General features: G+C 33.1%; 1 protein-coding gene across 1 annotated transcript; it reads right to left on the bottom strand.

Moving 5' to 3' along the window:
• Positions 1-13,038: 13,038 nt before the first annotated feature.
• LOC141714425 (uncharacterized) lies at positions 13,039-18,604 on the bottom strand. The gene is made up of 12 exons (XM_074517945.1): positions 18,430-18,604; positions 18,207-18,332; positions 17,996-18,133; positions 17,746-17,916; positions 16,531-17,553; positions 15,955-16,413; positions 15,854-15,857; positions 15,390-15,522; positions 14,507-14,813; positions 14,214-14,381; positions 13,694-14,153; positions 13,039-13,612 (listed from the first exon to the last, which is right to left on the bottom strand). Exons 1-12 carry the CDS (start codon positions 18,602-18,604, stop codon positions 13,039-13,041), a joined length of 3,738 nt encoding a protein of 1,245 aa, XP_074374046.1.
• Positions 18,605-21,993: the final 3,389 nt, after the last annotated feature.

The following is a 21,993-nucleotide window of genomic DNA, read 5'->3' as shown; positions in this document are numbered from 1 at the left end:
AAGCCGACATTCATCACAAATCATTAAAGGATTAAAACAGATCTTTCAGAAAGGAAAGCAACAATATCTCACTATATGGAATCAATTATATGATCAATGGATCAAAATCAGGGTTCACGAGCTTTAAGCTTCACAATATCACAACCAACTCTTTAAACAACAATATAAACCATTTTTCATTTTCAAGAATCAATTACTGAACAGGAAATTTCAGTTTCATTTTAAATAATCAATATAGAACCCTTGATTGGACCACTTTATCTTTTCATTTTATTTTAATACGGGTGATCAGCCCGTACCGACCTCCATCCGGTCTTTAAGGTACCATACGACATAATTTCAGCCTTAAACTGGACTAGCCCCGCTAGCCTCTTACAATGACTCGACTAGTCCCACTAACCTCTTACGTCCAATCCAATCCATCAGGAATTCGTTTGGAAAACCTTGAGTTGGAAAAAGTAGGTTTTCTAAATTCATTTTATCATTACCAAGAATATGAAATCATTCGGACTCTTTCAAGTCGAAACTCATTCTTAGATTCAATTTCAAGAATTCAAAGTTAAGGAAATGAATCAAGGATAAACAAGATGTAATTCTAGGGGTTTTGAATCAATGATAACAAGGTACTTAAGTTAAAAGAATCAGACTGTTCTAAGGATCAAAGGGGAGATGGTGATCAAAGAATATGGAATCATTACAAGGGGCTCGTAAAGGTAATTATAGGGTTTGTAACAGTTCATGGCATAACAAATAAGTTGAGCAGAAAGGATAGGTTACCAAAGGGTTGAATCAATAAACTTCTCAATAGCAGTTTTGCAAGATCAAACACAGGGTATCTCAAATCAATAACAGGGTTTCGTTATTTTAACAGCTCAATACTCTACATGGTATGAACAACATTCTCGCTATAATCATTTACACAAGTAATTAGAGTTACTTGCCTGAATTCGCTTTACTGTTTCACAAAGGTTGAACTACTGCCACCTAGTATCCCTTTCCCTTTCCTAGCCTGAATGCCCTCACGTTCCGAATCTACAATCAAAACCAAAACCTCAATTAGTTTCTCAACTCTCGTTCCCGGAATGTTCACTCAATACGATAGTCCGATTATACTTCTGACTCGAACTATATGAGTGTAGCTTATATACACACATGCACATAGCACATAACACATTCTTTTCTCATAGCCTTTATATCTCTATATATACTCGATCACCAACTTATACTCGCTAAATCTTGACTATTCTCCAAATCAAACATTTGTAACTTATACGAACACTCAATTTCATTCATAGCTAATTACTTACGACCATATTTATCACTTATAGCTTTTAAAATCAATCAACTCATTTTCCCTTTTTCTTTTATCCTTAATTCGAACCAAAACAATAATCCAACAAGCAAAAATTAAAGATTTTCACATATAAACACTCAATCATTCTATCAATTGCCAAAAATTATATTTTGACCTTTAATTCCTATGGCCTATTCGGCCTTAACACTTATCACAATCAAGAATCAAACATGCAAAACCCTCATTTGACATGCATGAAGTATATCGTTCCAAAGTAGTTTAATTTCATTCTTACAACTCATTTAAACTCATAATTCATACGTAATCACGGATGATCACTCAATTTATCACTTAATTCAACTTAATCAAGTAGAAGCATTCAAAATTTCCAAGAATCACAACATGCATGCATCAATTTGGACTTTTAGCCATAACTTATTCTCATTACACTACCAATTATAAAAACAATTATCAATAAGTCATTCACATCAACAAAATCAACATGATTTTCCAAGAAAAATATGAACCAATCGGCCTCTTCTAAGAATCCTCACCTGCAAACTCAATTTCAAACTTTTGCATCTTAATCACACTAATCTTTTAATTACTAAGCTAGATTAACATCCATTTCCAACAAAATCAACTTAGTAACTTGTAAACTACAAAACCATTCGGTCTTTTATCAAAATACCACATGCAAACACAAATATTTGATTTAAAGATACTAGAGCTCAGTTTTTTAACATCATTGCTCACCACCGGTTCACCGGAGTTCATCACCGGTGGCAGTGGTATCTCGGTGGTGCCCCCATTCGGGGGTTTCCAACCATCGACCACCAATTTTCTCAAGTAATACACGCATGCAAACACATGTCTTCACTCTAAATCATTTAAAAACACAAACCCTTTTGGTTTCATGAAAACCGAATTCAAAACCACCAAATCCAACATTGGATTTTCTCAAAAACTTGAAGATAGTGACATGCATGTATGTATATAGGTAGATAACACAAAATCTCACACACTCATGGTTCTATAACCGAAAAAGAGTGAAGAACAAGTGAGAGATTGAAGAGAGAGTGTACTGAGAGTGAGAGAGAGAGAGAGAATCCCGAGAGGGATGAAGAAATGAGAGAAAAAGAAAGAGAAGAGAGAAGCTCGGGTGAAAAAGAAAGAAAAGAGGAAGTGGGTGTGATTATATACTACCAAGGGAGGGGTAGTATGGTAATTAGGTATCTCATTTCTGATTCACTTTTTATTCTTAAAAGAAAACGAATTAATTCTGCAAATATCTCTCTCGGAAAAGATGAATTTGATATGAATGATAATTTTAAAACATGAATCTCGAAATTAGCTTTCCAACCATTACTCATAATAAGATTTTGAGCGTACGGTTGATTTTATATGATTTTTACAAGTTTGTGCTAATAATAACACTTAATCACATAAAAATCAATTTAAAATGCAACGATCACCAAATAAATTCGTCCACCATTTTTAGAAAGTCTTTAGGGTTATTTTGAAGATAACAGAACAAATCTCATACCTTTATCTTACTCAGATAATTTTATAAAAATGCGCGAAGGTTAAATAAACCTTTATTTAAATCAAACAATTCCCTTAAATTCATAAGAATGTCAACAGATCACGTAATCATGCATACAGACAAGCAAGAGCATATACGAATACATCACAACTCATGTTTGATCATAGAAATTATCCTTCTTTAATATTATCCCTTTTTACGCGTTCCGGGTCACGTTCTGCCTGACGGCCCGACGCTCAGCGTTTCAATTACCCTTCTCGTTATCATTATCGACCAACACGTCACTAGGACGAAATACTTTATTTAAACATCCATTTCACACAATCATACATATTTCACATTTTATATACTTTTAAATCCTTATCAGGATGGGTTACGTTCTACCCGACGGCCCGACAACACAGCTTAACTCCTAAGCTGACTCTTTAAATTGGAACGCTTTTACTTACGCTCCTAGATTCTAATACACAGTAACGACAATTAACCAACACTTAATCACATAATTATAATCACTTCACATAAAACATACTTTATTGACTTAATTACATCGAAAAATTCTCAGTCGTCACAGAAAGTACCACATGATTCATTCAAATTACCAAAAGATGTAGCTTCTTACACGTGGCACTTATTCAACACATTTTCTTCTGTATAAGTAGAGTGAGTCTGTACTTTTGGTTCTCAAACATACGCAGATATGGGGGGAACACTTGTTCTCCTAGTTCTATAACAACAAAGTAAATATATTAGAGAAACATGTAAGCTATTAATTTATAGAGAAAAATTATTCTTTGCCAGGAAAGTACCTTTCTTTGAGAACAGTATAAGTCTTCCACAGTTTTATGAGCAAGTTGGCTTACATCTGAATGTGGTAGAGTAACTGTAACTGTACCAGTTCCATCTGAGCACAGAGCTTGCAAGCAGAAGCTACGTAAAATAGTAAAAACCGGATGTTATTAGCAGTTACCATTAAATTATTTATGTGCTACAAATTTCTAATACCCATTCACCTTCTTTTCGGGTGAGGTATAATCCTTTTACAATGGTTATATTTGAACTTCTCTCCTTCATACTCAACGTCATTAAGGCATTTAGTGCATTTAGTTAGGTACCATTTCTTCAAGTCAATCACTTTGTTCATTAGACCTTCACAACAAACTTCTCGCTGCCATAAATTATACATGAAAAAGCATTTTATTAAGATAGTTTATTTGCAACATAACGTGGTTTGAAGAGAATGAGATAACCTCAATGTGTGCCCCACTTAACACGAAAATATATTTCAAAGTTAAGGCCTATCTTATTGCTTCAACATCAGAGACTGAATAGTCACTCATTTCTTCCTCTCTACCAAAAAAAAATCCAATTACAACAATATTCTTTGCTATTGATATAGCTTTAGTACGAACGAATACCTGTTCATTAGCATATACACACTATAGTGGTCGGGGTTTATAAAAAATCTTGTTGCTGGATAGTTGGTTAGATGTGGTTTTCCTAAGTACAGAGTGAAGAATGTGAAATCAGTAGTACCTTTTAGCATTATCATTGGAAATAACGGACGTAAAAAAAATTCAAAATTTAACTAACCTTCGTAACGGCTAACTTTAGCACAAGACAATATTACTATGACATTTTCATCTTCATATCCTTCCAAAGCCTTGTCCATCAAAATGCCAAACTCATCAAATAAAGTAACGGGCACTGAATTCCTACTTTAAAAAATGAATCTGATGAACTGATTAAATACATAAATATTGTAAGATCAGGCTTCTTGAAAGGTACACACCTGTCATCCACCAAATCATATTTGAGCCTTTGTTTATCTTCATTTTTTTTATTGGTCATAATAAGTGGTCTGCGATTCCTCAAGTAACCAACCATGTCTATATGGTCATAAAGTTTAGTTGTAATACAACAAAAATTTTAAAAAGTTAAATTAAACTGGTCTTACCAACTAAGAACCAGTTGTCAGCCAATTTTTCGATTTCAGTCATATGGAACATATTAAAAGCATATTTCTCAATAACCAAACCTGGTTCATTTTCTTTCACAACTTTCATTTCTTTTGTGAATAATATGTGTTTCTTATTTTTGACTGGTCGATAGGTCTCATCTCCTAAGAAATCTTTCACTTTAAAGTTCTGTATTATGTAAATTCGACCTTCTACTAACTCACAGTTTAAATCAGCGCACAAATTTGCATTTGCATAAGCATGCATACGATGGTTCTACACATGTTATAAAAATTAATCTGTTAGAACGGAAAATAAAAATTAAAGTTTTTATAATTTATTGCTGCTACTAACCGTATCATCAATCAGAAGCATATTTAAACCCCAAAATTCCGGGGGTGGTTCGGTTCATCCCTTTCCACACGGACTGGGTTCTAACTCTACATTTCCAGTCGTAGGAGGAGCTGTTGACATCGATTAAATTATCGTACTTGTGCAGTTCCATTTTGATATCAAGTTCTGCAGATTTCCTGATTGTGCAGGTATCAGTAAATGTTAGCCATTAATGAAGCGAAGGCATAGTCAATGAGAGCAAAGAGTAGTTAGGGATATTTACCTGAAGTGGGTGCTTTCTTCTTCAATTATGTCTCACCTAACTGTGGTTGTTGGATCTTATCTTGAACTTAAGTACATATATTGAGTTGGCTGTTATTGAGTAAGGTAGGTTCTACTTTGTATACCATGTAACCGCTTAAATCAATATATTTATACAAGAAACATCTATGGTTTACTTAGACAAAGCATTAAAACTAAGCAAATAAATAAGGTTTTTTGGTTGAATTGTCTCCAAACTATTAACGTTAAAAATATCTTCTTTCACTACGTATAAATATTTGGAGATATTACAGTGTTAGGAAATAAATGATTTACGTAGGTTCTTCCAAAAATAGATTGTTAGTCATATTTTAATACAATATCAATTATATATATTTCATTTTAGGAAAATGATGCTAAGATTTTATTAATTAAATACTTTAAAAGTATTTCGGTTAACAATATCATCTTTCAATATTTATTAGTATAGGGTGACTAGAGCGGCCAATTTGTTACATGACATGTGAACACGACACGAAACGACACGAAAAATACGGATATGGGTTTTAATTTTTGGTACACGAAACACGAATGTACACGAACACGAAATTACATGATAGATTTAGTGTCGGATATGAGTTTCAATTTAGATACACGAAAGTACACGAAATTACATGAAATAAATATATTTATAAATTAATATATATAACACATGCATATATTTATGTATATAATATAAATATTTACAAGTTTTTATAGAATACTATGTAAAAATATATATATTTGTATATACACTCTCCATATTTCATTAAATTATACATTAAAATAGATTTTTTTATATATTAGATGTATATATATTATATTAATTTTTTATTTAATGTACACGAAAAGTACACGGAAAGTACACGATACGATTCGAATCAGATATGGGTTTCACATATGGGTACACGAAATCATTTCGGGTCGGATATGGGTTTCATGTTTACGTACATGAAACACAAAATTACACGACACGAAAGAATACAACACGACCCGATTGCCCGCTCTAAGGGTGACCGATAATTAAATAAAATTTTCAAATAATACAGGTTAACAACAACATATTCCCACATTAGAAACATTTTTTGTGTACCCGTAATGGGTATATTTTTTAACTATTTTTGTTCCCAAATTATTGATTTGTTGTAATTTATAAGAAGTACGACAAATACAAACATTTAATGTTTCTCAAATTGAAATTTATGTAGCTTCATTGTTGAAATGGAACAAAGTTTTTTTATAAAGGCATTTTATAAGATAGTAAGGTACTTTTTTGAAATGATTTATGTAGGTCTTAAAAAAAGAGAATGTTAGTTGTATCATTACACGACAAATAAGTGTATTTATTAAGGGTTTTTTTCCAACATGGTGGATTCATTTGTCAAATAAAAGAAGTAGGTAAATTGGATATATTTCAATTTTTCACCAGCAAAATTCAAGTCACATAATTCTTGAAATTAAAGTCACTTAATTCTTGAAATGGATGATTTTCTTTTATACATAATTAAATTTAGGATAATAACTTACAGTTTTGAAATGATTTACGTAGGTACTTCTAAAAATAGATTGATAGTCATATTTTCATACAGTATCGATTATATATATTTAATTTTAGGAAATTGCTGATAAGATATTATTACTTATTTACTTCGAAAGTATTTCGGTTAAGAGTATCGTATTTCAATATTTATTAACATAGGGTGACCGAAATTTAAATATAATTTTCAAATGATAAATGTTAACAAAATCATATTCCCACATTAGAAAAACAAATTTTGGAACCCGTTATGGGTATATTTTTTTACTATTTTTCCCTAAATTCTTGATTTTTTTGTATATTATAAGAAGTACGACAAATACATACATCTATTGTTTCTCAAATTAAAATTTTTGTGGCTTCATTGTTGAAATGGAACAAAGTTTTTTAGAAAGATAATTTTCAGGATAGTAAGTTACTTTTTTGAAATGATTTATGTAGGTCCTTAAAAAAAGAGAATATTAGTCGCATCTTAGTCTTATCATTACACGACAAATAAGTTTATTTATTAAGGTTTTTTTTTCCAAAATGGTGGATTCATTTGTCAAACAAAAGAATTAGGTAAATTGAATATATTTCATTTTGTCACCAGCAAAATTAAAGTCACATAATTCTTGAAATTGATGAATTTTTTTTATACATAAATATATTTAGGATAATAACTTACAGTTTTGAAATGATTTACGTAGGTACTTCCAAAAATAAATTGATAGTCATATTTTCATACAATATCGATTACTTATATTTTCTTTTGAGAAATTGCTGATAAGATTTTATTAGTTTTTTACTTCGAAAGTATTTCGGTTACCAATATAGTATTTCAATATTTATTAACATAGGGTGACCGAAAATTAAATATAATTTTCAAATCATACATGTTAACAGCATTATATTCCCACGTTAGACATATTTTTTTACAACCCGTTATGGGTACCTTTTTTACTTTTTTGTTCTCAAATTATTGATCTGTTCGTAAATTAAAAAAAGTACGACAAATACATACATTTCTTGTCTCTCCGATTGAAATTTGTGTAGCTTCATTCTTGAAATGGAACAAAGTTTTTTATAAATATATTTTCCAGGACAGTAAGCTCCTTCTTTAAAATGATTTATGTAGAACCTTAAAAAAAGAGAATGTTAGTCGTATCTTAGTCGTATTATTACACGACAAATAAGTTTATTTATTTAGGGTTTTTTCCCAACATGGTGGATTCATTTGTCAAATAAAAGAAGTAGATAAATTGAATATATTTCATTTTTTCACCAGCAAAATTAGTCACATAATTCTAGAAATTAAAGTCACTAAATTCTTGAAATGGATGAATTTATTTTATACATAAATATATTTAGGACAGTAAGTTACATTTTTGAAATGATTTACGTAGGTACTTCCAAAAATAGATTGATAGTCATATTTTCATACAATATCGATTATATATATATATACTTGATTTTAGGAAAATGCTGATAAGATTTTATTACTTATTTACTTCGAAAGTATTTCGGTTAACAATATCGTATTTAAATATTTATTAACATAGGGTGACGGAAAATAAAATATAATATTCAAATCATACATGTTAACAGCATCATATTCCCACATTAGAAACATATTTTTGGGAACCCGTCCTAGGTTTATTTTTTTTACTTTTTTAGTTCCCAAATTATTGATTTGTTTGTAAATTATTAAAAGTACGACAAATACATACATTTACTGTTTCTCCAATTGAATATATGTAGCTTAATTCTTGAAATGGAACAAAGTTTTTTATAAATAAATTTTTCAGGACAGTAAACTACTTTTTTGAAATGATTTATGTAGGTCCTTAAAAAAAGAGAATGTTAGTCGTATCTTAGTCGTATCATTACACTCAAATAAGTTTATTTATTTAGGTATTTTTTTTCCAACATGGTGGATTCATTTGTCAAATAAAAGAAGTAGGTAAATTGAATATACTTCATTTTTTCACCATCAAAATTAAAGTCACATAATTCTTGAAATTAAAGTCACTAAATTCTTGAAATGGATGATTTTCTTTTGTACATAAATATATTTAGAACAGTAACTTACAGTTTTGAAATGATTTACGTACGTACTTCCAAAAATAGATTGATAGTCATATTTTCATACAATATCGATTATATATATTTGATTTTCGGAAAATGCTAATAAGATTTTATTACTTATTTACTTCGAAAATATTTCGGTTAACAATATCATATTTCAATATTTATTAACATAGGGTGACCGAAAATTAAATATAATTTTCATACGATAAAGGTTAACAACATCATATTCCCACGTTAGAAACATTTTTTTGGTACCTGTTCTGGGTATATTTTTTACTGTTTTTGTTCCCAAATTATTGATTTGTGTGTCAATTAAAATAAGTATGACTAATACATACAATTACTGTTTCTCTAATTGAAAATTATGTTGCTTAAAGCTTTAAATTGATAGTAAACTACTTTTTTAAAATTATTTATGTAGGTCTTAAAAAAAATGTTAGTCGTATGTTGTACAATATAAATTATAGATATTCATTATAGTGGTCCATTAACTTTTTAGTAACCCCTCAAATATTAAGAAAAAATTGTATTCATTAATTACTTCGACCACTTCTTTTATTAGGCTATGACAGTTATCTTTCACAACTTCAATTGATTCTTCCAAGTTCAATTTGAAGTCTTCATTTGCATCTCACTGAGCCGCTGATGTGTACTCTATAAAAGGTACGTTTCCTTAACTGTACACCTTCAATTCAGATTATATACCCTGTACATGATATAGTACGGTAGGCATTGCTATTATTTTCTTGCCCTATTTTGGTGAATACTAATTCATAGGTTTCTTCATTTAGGAATACTAATTCATAGGTTTCTTTATTGACGTAAAACATGAAAGGATTCAAATGTGTTTCCCCTTTTTTTGTTGAATCATTTAACAAAGGAGAGTTGGTAAGATGTTGGTTTTATTTGGTACTAAAATCCCCTTTCATAAATTTACATGACCTAATTTTAATTTTTTTCGTAATCAGCCATTGTCAGATGAATTTGTGGGTGAATTTGGAAAAGGACTGCCCCAGACTTTGTATCTTCGAGTTAAAAATTGTGATACTTGGCGTTGTTATTATAATGCGGATAATGCATGCATAACAAATGTGGGTTCAATGATGAATTTTTATGAGGTCCAACCCTATAGTGTATGTATCCTGGAGTGCAGAGAACATGGGTTTTTCAATGTAGAGATATTTGATGAAAATACTGTGGAAATTGATTACCCACTGAGACCTGTTAACTATCATAGAAATGTTATTGACCCACAAAAAAGAGTTGTTTTCAGTCCTTTGGATTTAGAGAAAATGGCCGCCAAGTTCTTCTACAATGCAATGGGTATCTCTCGATACAGTAACACTCTTCATATAAAATAAGCACCTACTTGAGGAAGCTACTAAAATACTGGTAATCTATCTTCTTATCTAAAATTTATGTTAGCCTATGTTGTTAAAGAAAATTACTAACACTCGAAGCCTACATTTGTTCATAATATTATGTCACATCTGTACTTTAGGTGTTCTCGAAAGACAGTATTCGGCAGTTAGGCTTACATGAAAAAATGACATGGATTCAATTTTCCATGAACAAATGTAAGTGGGTTATAAATTTGAAGTGGGGAAATGGGTTTCTGTTCTTTAACAAGGAATGGAACAAATTCTGTGTTGACGCAAACTTAAGAGAAGACGATGTATGTGTAATTTCACGTACATCTGAAATGCAGAGGTTCACCATGTGTATCATCCCAAAGGAGGATATAATTGAAACTTAGAAAGAAGGGAAATTCCCTAATTGATTATACTTGTTCGGTTCTCTACATTACCAAAATGTCTTCATAGGATCCCACATATTGGTGCAGTACATGAAAGTGGAAAGTCACAGAAAAAATGCTTCAAAATGTTTAGCCATGACATGTTGGAAGCTGGAATTGTGGTAATTTACATGTCTAACAAATAATTTAATATAATACATAAAATGTTCAAGATTTGTTATAATATACAAAATGTTTTTGTGTAGGACCTACCAACCAAATTCGTACAATGTTATGGTTCATCGCTACGTCCAAAAGTATACTTATTCATGGAAGACGGTACCAAATACCAAGCTCAATTCTCTAGCCTCAATAACTGTTTGTTTGGTTTGGAGGATCTCTTCAATAAGTATTCTATGAGGGAGAGTTTTGGGTTTCTTTAAATACGTCGGTCCTTCAACTTTGTACTTAACTGTTTTTGGCACAAACAACCTGGACATCCTCAATTCATTACCTAAGAAGCTGGGACTGAAAGACCTTAGCAAGGCTATATGTTTCTATGAATCAGACAGTTCAAGTACCACTGCATATTCCTCAGGTATGATTACTTGAGAAAACATATTTACTTCTCTTATACAACTGTTATCATAAGGCACTTATTATGACCTCTATAAGTCCTATTCATTTGCAAATGTTGAATATACTTAACTACTTCATAATTTTGTTTGTAGATGATGAGTCGGACAATATACCAACACACATGACAGGTCCTCCTTCAATTCTTTGGATTTAATTTTAGTAGTTTCAATTAACTACTTAAACAACCATATTAGAATATCTACATTATATTTCGGTTTTTTTTAATTCTGCATAATATCATTTTGTCAGAGGACTCTACTTTAGTTCCAGATGTTCCTGAAAATAGCGTTCCAAATATAGTGGAATGTACATTAAAATTAATGTTTATTTCGTTTAACAACTTCATACATTCTGTTTCTTAAATTACAAAACATATGTAGATGACATCCAACCAAATGTTCATGTGGCTCAAAATACAGTGCAAGGTACATCAATTTTTCAAGATTTAATTTGTTTAATAGGTTGTACGATTGGGTAACTTATTTTTTATTTGTTCTTTAGATAACATAGACCAAAATGTGGAAATAGACCTCATGGAGGAGGGAAATATCAATTCTTTTACAGTCACTTTGTTGCCTTCACATGTCAATCAAAGAGGACATGGCGTGGTATTAACAATTATACACTACGTTGTAAACAGTTTAGTACTTCTTTTTAATATCTACTAATTACTTTTTCTCTGCAATGGACAGTACTTTCCACGACATATGCTGAATATCTATCGACCATGGAAAAACGACACTCTTATGAAGCTCTTATATGAAAACAGGACGTGGTACGTTGCTCTGATCCGCAAGAAAAAAATTTGTCGCTTTGGATTATGCTAGAATGATTTCACCTAAGACAACAATTTCGTAGAAGGCCAAACACTGTGCTTCATCTACCAAAATAACTTAACTTTCAAAGTTGTTTCTCTAAATTAGATATTTTACCTCTGTCATGTCTGTTTTGTGAAACTTATCTCAATCTGCACTTTCAGTTGTAATGGTTCTTCAAGATTATGTACTTTAAATATTTATAACTATAAACAGCCTATTAGTTTTTCCCATTTCTTTAATTTCAGCATTTTAGTAAATATATAAGTTGTCCAACATGCCTGAACCTATATTTCTTTTAAGGTCAATATACCAAAGTAATCAAAAGGTAAGATAACATAAAAACACAAATACAATAACACTGAGGAAAAGCATATATATAAGAGTGTATCTTATTGGACATATTTGATCATGCGCAATAGCTTGAAAATTTTATACTACTACATCAGAACTTAGACTTTCCATTACTATACCATACAATAAAAGGCTAATACAACAAAATTTACAAACCATTACACAACTAACTGTGTGGCGAAGAATAAAACACCTCTTTGTACACCACATTCTGGGTAACATTTATAGCTACGCCAGATTCATCATCCACAAAAATAGTCAGCCCGCTCGGGGATGTAACTCGACTAACAGCTACATAGTATTGGCCATGAGTGAAAACTGATTTAGGCAGGTACAATTCAACTTCTTTAAGAGATTGACCTTGGGATTTGTTAATTGTCATTGTGTAGCATAATTATAAATGCATCTGCTTCCTTACTAGTTTGAACGGCATCTTCGTATCTGTCGGAGACAACTCCATTCATGGAATGTAATGCTTAGTGCCTGCAAATGTCCCACATATCACCTCACACTCTACACAAAATTTCAAATACTTGGTAATTATCATCCTGGTTCCATTACATAAACCTAATATTTGGTTCAAATTTTGTATAAGCATAACAACAGCACCAACTTTCAACTTCAAATCATGATATGGCAATCCTGTAACATTTAAAGAGTTCAAATACTCCACTGGGAATGGTTGATTCGGGTCTTCATCCGTCCCACCAAATTCCTCAGCAGAATCTACACTGAGGTAGCATACAGATTCACCTGGAAGCATGTCCACAATAACTGAATTTACTTGCCCAACAGTTTGGTTGGTTAGAGTCAGAATAGCTCTCTCACTTAAATACTGTGAACTGGTGCCATAATGAGAGAAATTAGGAAACGTGCTTGATATCATATTCTCAACAGTATTTTCAGTCGCCAAATCACAGAATCTTGAAGGAATTAAAATTTGATTTTCAATCAGAGGATTCGAATTAGGAGGTGGAGGTACTTGACCATTACCAATGTTAAGTACCCATTGAGCAAACAGTTTCAAATCCTCACTGTCAGGATCAGATTGACCTTATCTTACGCACATATTTTGTGTCAACAGGAAAGTATGACATATTAACCAAAGCTTGGACCTAGTGATGCATGCTGCTACAATGTCTCCACGATCACCATATGTTATCACAGGTAGAATTTGGCGAAAATCACCACCGAGTACAATCGTTATGCCTCCAAATGACATTTCATAGCGTGCTGGATCAATAGCTTTCATAATATCCTTTAATGATCGGTCTAAACACTCAAAAGCATATTTATATTGCATAGGCACCTCGTCCCAGATAATAAGGTTTGTTTGCTTGATAAGTTGAGCAATGTTTGAATCATGAGAAATATTACAGGTTGAAAATTCATCCAGATCTATTGGAATTTTGAAACGTGAGTGCGCAGTCCGACCACCAGACATCAATGTAGCAGTTATGCCAGAGGAAGTAACAGGGAGAACAATTTTACCTTGGGAACGTAACTTACATATAAGAGTTCTCCATAAAAAAGTCTTCCCACAGCCTCCGCTCCCATAAACAAAAAATAAACCGCCTGAACCAGTTTCAACAGATTCCAAGACTGCATCATACACTTTCCTCTACTCTTCAGTACAATCACGCAGTAATTTGCGATGCTCAGAGTCCATCTCGTGAATGTCATAACTTGTTTCTTCGATAATCAAGTTATTGGCTCCATTGTTCAAATAACTGCTGGGAGGTTGCGGTAACTGGTCATATTTCTTCAAAGACTTCCCAATTGACCTAAGCAAGTCATCTATTTCTGCAATAAAGCATACATTTAATTTTTTCAGGAACTTATATGCCAACTTGATCTGAACAAGGTTTCTTAAACATTAGTAAACCTTCTAAAAATCCTAACATATACTTCTCATTATTTTATCATACCTTCCAGAGCATAGAATTGCAATTGTGTGTCAATAAGGGTTAATTTGCTATTCCCAGACAATTGGCGTCGCTTCAATAAAATGTCTTCAACCATGCTTCTCCAGCGGGATAACCACAAACTCTTCAAATTAGTTACTTTGCAATTAACAATGATATGGACAAAGAGTTGACGAATTTGGGGAGGTAAGCCACCGGTACATGCTTGAGATAATACTTTATGCCATTCTTTATCATCATCCAACAAACCATACTCTTTACAGGCTTCACGAAAAGAACTGTGTATTACACCATTAACAGTCCTTAAAGACTGAAAGGAGGTAAAACCATGTACCTTGGTCAGCAACAACTGAAGAAACAAAGGTTCCCCCTACTATGATGTGTGTAACACAGCCTCCCAATTTGCAAACCACGTTTCCTAGGAGTCCATCTCCTCAGACCATCATTCCACACATAAAATCTTGGGATTTCATCATATGTGTACTTGTGTGCATTGATATCAATAGAGTTCAGGAAAAAAAGCTTCAAGTTTGCTTAGCTTATCCTTCTCTCGGGCAGCAACCTTTCCCAAAACCTCAGTAGAACGGAAAATACAATTCTTAGCACCTGGTAAGTGAAATGGAAGCCTTTCAACTGATAAACTTCTATGATGGATAGGAAATCCAAAAATCCTATACACTGCTTCAGCACCACATAAGTATCTTCCATCAAAATATGCATTTATCTCATCAATGCCCTAATCATCATTGTCATTTTTGCTTTGTTTTCTTTTCTTATTAATATATACGGTGGCACGGTCATGGCCTTTGAGACAATATTTGAATAAATATTTGACACTCCGCGCATGACAACATATCTCCACATTCATATGGCATTGATACTTAACCAATAAATCAAGATTGTATGGCACAACCCATTGGTTGTCCAAGTCAATCTTCCGCACCTCAACTGTAATGTCTTGCCTGCGTCGCATGTAAATCGGGAACCCACTATCATCAAAAGTAGTTCGTGCACAGTACCTAAATCATTTTAGTGTAATTAGGTAATTATATTAATTATGTATTCATAGGTATATTGAACATATAGAAATAAAATAGGCTCACTTCTTTGGGAAATGACGTATACAATTAAAACCTTTCATGCATGGAGATTTCAGGTTTTGCAAACCACATGGACCGTGGATCATAAATTCCTTCACTGCTGCATAACCAACCGGATCTAATAAGGGTCTGGTATTTCTGCTGAGACATATTTATCCACATTCTGCTTTAGATTTTTCTTTGAATCTGCGTCAAGCCATATTAACATGTGGACATGTGGGAGTCCTCATATGTTAACTCAACTACATACATCACTGCATATCCAAATTAGTTGATAATAGTGTTAAACATTAGTTGACATTGGTTAGTACATAATTTAAGTAGACACATATATTAATGTAGTATCGTTACCTCCATTACAAACACCAAAATATTTTTTGGTCTTAATATCTACCAACAGTTGATCAAGCTTCAATCTAAAAACACGGGAAATTATGTCAGGACAATTAGGAGCAATACAACCTGGAAGATACTCCATCATCTTCTGTATCTCATCCCATAATGGATTACATGTCATTGTTAAAAATATATCCGGGTGGCCAATGAAACGACATACAGCTAAGGCGTCTTGAAAATTTTGTTGCATGTACCGTTTTGAACCAATAAACCCAGCAGGAAATATGATACCTTTACCGGTATTGGAGGTATCAACATCACCTCTACTTAATAAATCACATATGTTGTTGTATAATTCATTCCGTATGGTAGTTTGATGAGTGCAGAACCACCATAGCCGTGTCTGCTCAATAGAAGAAAATGCATCTACCAAGTACTGTTGGAATAGTCTTCCACCAAGCCTCGGAGTCAAACCTATAGGGAGGGGGGGAATTTAAATAAAAATATAAAAGATCAAATATTAAGGAACTTTCAATAAGACGTGTAATTTTAATACAACATGAAATCCTAGTAATATTATAAATGGTTTACCATCAGTGTCTCTAACTTGGAAAGAATACGTGTAGTAGTCTTTCATTGATAAAAATCCACGAGCTTTACCTTTACTTTCATCATTCTTCTGGAATTTGATTTTAGGGTGAAATTCATCTTCTCCTCGAGGGAAAAGTAAAGGATACTGTAAAGCCGTCAGCTTTGGATGTACATAAGAGACACAAACCAAACCTTTGATTTTATCGTGAACAACAATGTAACGTTCCCCGCACGTATCTTCAGTGTCGCCAACCATAATCCCAGCAACCTCATCGGTGCTGGATATGTGACAATCTCTACCGCTTTCAGATCTAATTACTTTCAATGTAATCTCAAGATCAACAACTTCTTCGCTTTCATACAGATCACGCTGCTGCCTAAACTGATCCACCAACTGATTTGTTTCATCTAGCATGGTTATAAGACCCTGCACAACCTCTCTGTCAACAATCTGCCTATCTTGTACATTCACCCAACGAAGACGGTTATCAACCTCATTAATAGTGTCATATATATAAAGCTGGCAAAATTTTGGGGAATCTTTGTTATTCGGTATTAAAGATCCCAAAACATGATGATTTTGACCATTTAATCTGTACATGTAAGGTGCTCTACCATTGTTTATGGAGTGATCTATGTTACCACCACTATACGTGAAGGCAAACATGGCATTGTATAGACGACTCAATCTATGAAAATTTGGACCTTTAGTAGGATCATTATACAAACCTAGCAAGTAAGGAGGAGTATGAGGGATTGAAGGCAACTTCACTGCACCTTTGAGACAACAAATAAAAAATATTGGTGTGCCTTTCATGACATTTTTATTAACCCTTTCCTCTTTCCACATCCGAGCATTACATTTTGAACATATGGCAGTAGGCCCACCCAGAGACTGATACTCTTCCAGAACCACACGTCTACGGACACGTGGGTTTGTTTGCTGAAGAGGAAACAGAGGGTCGTCAATATCATGGTCTTCATCAATAACATGACCATACATACTCCCACAGTCACTTTCATCTGCAACATAAAAACATGAAATTTCAGAAAATTGATTTTCACAAACTATGTTCCCTCCAAGTTCATATTACTACTAATATTAGTATATTTAACCACTGCATCCAGAACCGTTATTTTCATAATCAGAACCATCAGAATCATCAGACCACAAAGGTTAAGAAACAACATTAGGACATTCGTTGAAATCATTACTTAGTTCTTCATCATCGGTAACAATCTCTTCTTCAAATAATTTTCGACCAAACCCAGGATTCACCTCCTTGGATTTTCTTGGCAGAGGTTTGTGTCGGTTTAAGGACACAACTTTATTCTTTGCAGTCATATTTCCTCGCCCAGTTAAGTGAATAAACTGAGTACTGCAACCTGATTCATTCATATAGTCACATAGAAAGTAACAAAAACAAATTCATAACATAAAATGAATCATGAGTACTGTGCTGACCTCCCTCTTCTCTCTGATTTGCGGCATAATGTGAAGAGTTATCAAAGTTTGCAATATTAGATAAAGAACTTCCAAGCACAGTACTACCAAAGATGCTCCTAGTATCGAATCTAGGCCTAAACACAGGAATAGTATTTCCTGTCAATACATATTACACTTTCAAAACTCAGTACGTAAACAAAATCACAAATGTTAGAGATAAGAACATCACCTTTAGGTGTTTCTCTAATGTTCATCACACTGGTTGGGGTACATAAATTCGTTATCGTTGACATGGGTGATCGGTACTTAGTCTGGGAAGAATGAACAGAATTTGGCCTAGAATTAGACAAACCACCTACCACACAAATACACACATACAAAATAATATGAGTACGAAATTAAGCTGTTAGTCATGTATAAAAATGATATATAGTAAGTAATAAGAACATTACCATAACTCGTATTAATGGCAGACAGAGAAGACAATCTATGACAATCAACAACATTCCTATTTACATTTACATTCTCTTGATTTTTTGGGCAAACTTTCTTTCTCTTATACTTCCTGCCATAATCTGCCATGAGATCTTCATTAGAAAAAAAATGGTCAGGCCTTTCATCAGCCATTACCTTCTTCTTCTTTAATTAGTAAAAAACCCTCAACTAAACAACCTGTAATGAACCACTAGTACTTTCAAAGCCTAATCAGAAAGAGGTTGTATTGGGATTTGGGATTACTTTCTATGCAATTTGAATTTACAATTTAAAACTATTTCATTAAACTTCTCTCAGAAGCTTCAACTCAATTACAGCCTCTACCACACATGTTACAGCACTCGCACGGAAACCGAAATCCACGTAAACACCCTGTAATAAGCTGCTATAAATAGATTACTAGCAGTGGCATTCTTGTAATATTACAGAACTCAGAGGTTTAGTTCATTTTCTTAGCCAAAGTCACTGTACAATTTCGGCAGTAGGAACTATAATTTAATTAATAAACCAACACCCACCCCTTCTTTTCCTCTCTTCTCCACCGAACTCTCTCATCTCTCTTTCTCCTCTCTCACTCCCGAACTCTCTCTCTGTCTCTCTCTCTCTCCCTCTCTCCCACTCTCTCTCTCTCCCTCCTCGGTATATTCTCTCTCTCTTCAAACTCCATTAATTCTTCTTGTTTCTTCATGATTCTTGGATAAAAATCCATCTCAAGCCTATAACAAACCTCCTTCTCACTTATATATGTGTATATGTGGTTGCATGTGTGTGTTTTGTTGTGGGGAGGAAGAAACCCATTCGGGTTCTTGATTATCTTGAAGGATGAGTTTAATTTTTCTGATTTCTAGCCTGATTAAGTGTTGTATGTGATGTTTGATGTGTATTTGGTATGAAAATCGGTGGTTTTGGTTGGATACCCTGGAAAGGGGGCACCACCGACAACCACCACCACCGGTGATGAACTCCGGTGAACCGGTGGTGAGTTATGATGTCGTCACTGAGCTCTAAAAGTCCTGAAACTCGATCTTTATGTTTGCACGTGTAGAATCTTTGAAGTTCAAAGTTTGTTCTTGTTTATTTTAGAAATTAGTTCAAAAGTTGGTTGATTAACTTTGGGAAATTGTTGAATGACTATAATTAGATTTGGGTAAATTTGAATTATGATTTAAAGAGTAAATATGATGCATGCATGTTATGGTTCTTGGAAATTCTGAATGTTCTTGATTTTTTTAAGAAATTAAGTTGAATTATGTGTTAAGTTGGATAATCAATCATGCTTAGGTTCTAATTATGTGTTTAAATGGATTTTAGGGATGATTTGATTTAGTTTTAGATGAATTGCCACATACATGTCAAGTTATAGCTTTGCATGCAATTATTTAGACTTAAAAAGGGTTAAAAGATGGGTTGTAATGGATTAGTATGTTTAAAGTGAGATTGATTTTGATTTCAAGCTTTACAAGGGATTTTTAGTTCGAAAATTAGATAGCGAGACTCGGTTTTTGAAGAAAATGACTCGAATGAGTGGTTTCTGGATTGAACTATAGGGTATGCTTGATTTTGAACTTGCAAGATGATTATTATTAAGTGATATATGATTTATAAAGTTGCATGTAAGATTAAGTGAATGCATGTCGAGTTATTAGGAAATTATTTGGTTTATTATGTGATTTTGGTCCAAATTTTATGGATTAAAAGGAAAAATGAGTCGTTTCGATATAAGGTTGTATAATTAGGGTTTGGAGTATTAAGGTATAATATGCGATGTGATATTGTTTAGTCGTACTATGTGATTCGATGATTACTTGTAAATATGGAGTATACCAGTATATCGTAATATGTGATATGTGAATATGGTCGAGTATATGCTTTAAGGGTTATTGCGATAAGGGGTAATCGGTAGACGTTCTTAGAAATGTCGAGTATAAAATAAGTTTCTAATTAGGAATTTCTGTTTGAATTGTATATTCGGATAGCGGAGGCATTTAGGCTAGGAAAGGAAAAGCGATCTTAGGTGGCAGTAGCTCGACTCCCGTTAAGCAGGATGACGATTTAAGGCAAGTAACTCTGCCTTATCTTTGATTTGATTATAGAGAGAATATTATTGATGCCATGATAAAGTAGAAATGGTTATAATGCGCTATCAAACCTTATGATGAACCTATTATTGGCTTCCGAGAAACCCTGTTATTGTTTCCTTGACACTTTGTTATCAATTCCCGTACGAACTTTAATAGTAACCCTATTGTTTCTATTGCTTAATACTTTACTCTTGTTCCTCGATAACCTTATGATTCCTTGTTCCGAAGAATACCTTATAAACTTTCTCATGTAATAGTTTGATAAACCTATATTCTTCGATAATCTATATACCTTGTCATGTATTGATCGTTAGAACTATTTTGATTCCCATGCTAGTGTACCCTGTTTATCATTTGATCAAAGACCTTGGTATTGATTTTTATTAACTTTTGATTCGTTCACTTCTTTCGAATCTTGAATTGAACTTAAGAATGATTTCAGACTTGTATGAGTCCAAATGATTTCACATTCTTGGTAATGTTAAAATGAATTTAGTCAACTCCTTTACTTCTTCCAACATAAAGGTTTTCCAAATAAATTCCTGATGAATTGGATAGAGACGTAAGAGGCTAGTGGGACTAGTCCGGTCACGTAAGAGGCTAGCGAGGCTAGTCCAATGTATGGCTATAATGCCATAGGTACCATAATGACCAGATGGAGGTCGGTACGGGTTGATCACCCGGTATTATAATCAAAAGATAGATATTCCAATCAAGGGTTCCCTTATATTCTATAAAGATGAAAATGTTTACATTCTTCGAGCGGTTTGCTCTTTATTCTTTAAAAAATGAAGTAAACTGAAATGGAACAACTCGAGTCTTCATTTTGGTTGTAATGTTTTGAACCCTGTCACTTTATATTGATAATAAGTTTCAAAGTTTGATTTATAGTTTCCTTCTGTTGAGGAACACTTTAAAGTCCTGCTAATGATTTGTGATGAATGTCGCCTTTCACCCTATCCTGTGCCTTGATTCTTGAAAGCCCAAATCTTTCTTCATAGCCTTTTTCCTCGGCAAAGATAGAGAATTGCCACCTAGAATTTTTAAAGTAGAATGCCTCAGATACTTATATTGCTAAATGGTATTGAATTGTAGAACTGTTTATATAGTTACTTGCTGAGCTTCTTTGCTCATATATTTGCCTTGATCTAACCATGGCAGTTAAGAAAGAAGATGGCTAGACTTAGGCGCACCGCTCGCAAGAGCGTTCCTGGTGGTCCCTACCGTGTCGTTGGTTTCCAGATGCCAGAGTAGGTAGCTGATGTGTGTGTGAACACGCGAGATAATTAGAAGGGATTTTCTAGTTGGTTCAGATATAATGGGTTATCTGTCGGTCCCATGTCGGAATCAAATAAATTTAAATTTATTATTATTTTGGGTTGTAATATATTTATGATGGTTGGTAGTTGTAATCTTGTCTCAAACTTAATCCTGTTTAGA

This window comes from Apium graveolens, chromosome 3 (assembly GCF_009905375.1).
Source record: "Apium graveolens cultivar Ventura chromosome 3, ASM990537v1, whole genome shotgun sequence".
In the NCBI taxonomy this organism is placed as follows: domain Eukaryota; kingdom Viridiplantae; phylum Streptophyta; class Magnoliopsida; order Apiales; family Apiaceae; genus Apium; species Apium graveolens.
Note: the sequence above shows the minus strand (reverse complement) of the source record. Positions and strands in the feature narration are given on the sequence as shown.

Bases quoted from the DNA above. Each gene is read 5' to 3' on its own strand.
- LOC141714425 (XM_074517945.1), bottom strand. From the start codon at position 18,604: ATGGCTGATGAAAGGCCTGACCATTTTTTTTCTAATGAAGATCTCATG. The intron at 18,333-18,429 runs GTAATGTTCTTA...TTTGTGTGGTAG, and splicing joins TGCCATTAATACGAGTTATG to GTGGTTTGTCTAATTCTAGG. The intron at 16,414-16,530 runs GTAAACCATTTA...CCCTCCCTATAG, and splicing joins CCAAGTTAGAGACACTGATG to GTTTGACTCCGAGGCTTGGT.